At 35.5% G+C, this 1672-nt stretch overlaps 1 protein-coding gene across 1 annotated transcript; it reads right to left on the bottom strand.

Moving 5' to 3' along the window:
• Nucleotides 1-488: 488 nt before the first annotated feature.
• On the bottom strand, nt 489-769 carry COCCADRAFT_10382 (uncharacterized protein; the record flags this gene model as incomplete). The annotated part of the gene is made up of 2 exons (XM_007720666.1): nt 489-534; nt 630-769. 2 exons carry the CDS (start codon nt 767-769, stop codon nt 489-491), a joined length of 186 nt encoding a protein of 61 aa, XP_007718856.1.
• Between the last annotated feature and the right edge of the window lie 903 nt (nt 770-1672).

Genomic DNA, 1672 nt, shown 5'->3' with positions numbered 1-1672 from the left:
GACGTATAGACTACTTATTATTAATAGCTATAAGAGCTACTACTTAGTAGCTTTCTAAGATCTCTATAAAGAGATAAAGATAATCCTTCTCTATATACCTCTCTACTCGTTGCACCTCCTATAGCCTCTTAATATAGGCTACTTCTTACTATTAAAGCGCGCGTATAGTAGTGCTATCTTAGTCTTAGCACGTAATTGTATCTACTATATTAGTAAGGAAACCTTCCTACTAGCGTTTAAAAAGGCCTATTATAAGGCTATTATACTAGAGAATATCTAAAGAGAGTTTTAAGGTACTAGGCTTACTCTATACGATTATTATATAATTATATTATAGCTTAACGTCGTATTGCGTACGCTAACTCTACTAGCGTAAGAGACTACTACTTAGAAGCTAAAAACGCCGCGTAACGCGCGCGAAATAGAGGCGTAGGCTACGCTTATTTAAAACTATATATAAATCTAGCAAGAGTCTTCTATAATATCTCTTAAGAAGTAGATTTAGTAGTTAAGTACAGGCGCTTAGTAGATAGCCTATAATATAGTGTTAATATAAGAGAGACTTAATCGCCTTAAAGCTACGATTAGTGAAGCAACAAAGCGAAAAACTCGTAAGAGGCGCTACGTACAGGCAGAGGGGTCCTAGACAGTTAGCTAGATAGCTGATCAGATCGCTGAGGCAGAGGGTGATAGGTGTAATGATAATGCAACGTCTGCGAAGAGGGTGCGCAGTGAACGGCGCTGCGGGCGTTGCAGCCAAATTGGACATAACTCTCGCACTTGCTAAGTAGAATTAGAGGATATAGAGAATAGCGACGCGTCTAAAGAATAATATCTTATTCTACTTAATAATAAAAATTATATTAGTGTTGCGTAATACTATTATAAGAGTGTAAGAGTATAGAGAGGTGAGCCGCTTAGTAGAGTGGGCCTTTTAGTAGTAAAACACGTTAGAATATATCTAGTACGTATATAAGGCTCTAGAAAGGGTATAATAAGTAGAACTCTAAGTTAATATTAAGAAAAGTAAATTTTATATTACTTAGACGAAGTACTTAGACGAAGTACTTAGAGTATATCCTTACTAATAAAGGCCTAAAGGTAGATTCTAATAAGATAGAAGCCCTCCGTAACTAGGTCTAACCTACTATCATCACTAGCGTAAAGTTATTCCTAGACTTTACTAAATTCTACTAGTAATTTATTCTAAAATACTTACTAATTACTAAGCTAATTATTATACTTTAGAGCACTTTCAAGCTATTTATATAGAATTCAGATTATAACTATACCTTTAAGGGGTTAAAGTTAGCCTTACTAGCAATCTCTATCTTATATTACTACTACCTAGAGTATAATACTAAGGTAGAGACAGACGCATCTAATAGTATTATAGCTAGAGTACTATCTTAGAACTAAATAAATAGCTTATAGTACCTAGTAGCCTTCTTTAGTAAGATTCTATCTAGATTAGAGCTAAACTAAGAGATATAACGTAGTTCATAAGCGGGTGGCCACCCCAAGCGAGTGGCCACCTCCCCACTAGCACGTCGACGTCGAGACGTTATCACGCATTTTCATCATAGTCAATAAACTATCACAATATACCAAATTAATTATCAGAATCAGTACTATCACTTGCACTATCTATCTCAACTGCGCAGGTACGAAC

This window comes from Bipolaris zeicola, assembly GCF_000523435.1.
Source record: "Bipolaris zeicola 26-R-13 unplaced genomic scaffold scaffold_562, whole genome shotgun sequence".
NCBI lineage: Eukaryota > Fungi > Ascomycota > Dothideomycetes > Pleosporales > Pleosporaceae > Bipolaris > Bipolaris zeicola.
The sequence above is the reverse complement of the archived record's forward strand: the minus strand, read 5'-3'. Positions and strand labels throughout refer to the sequence as shown.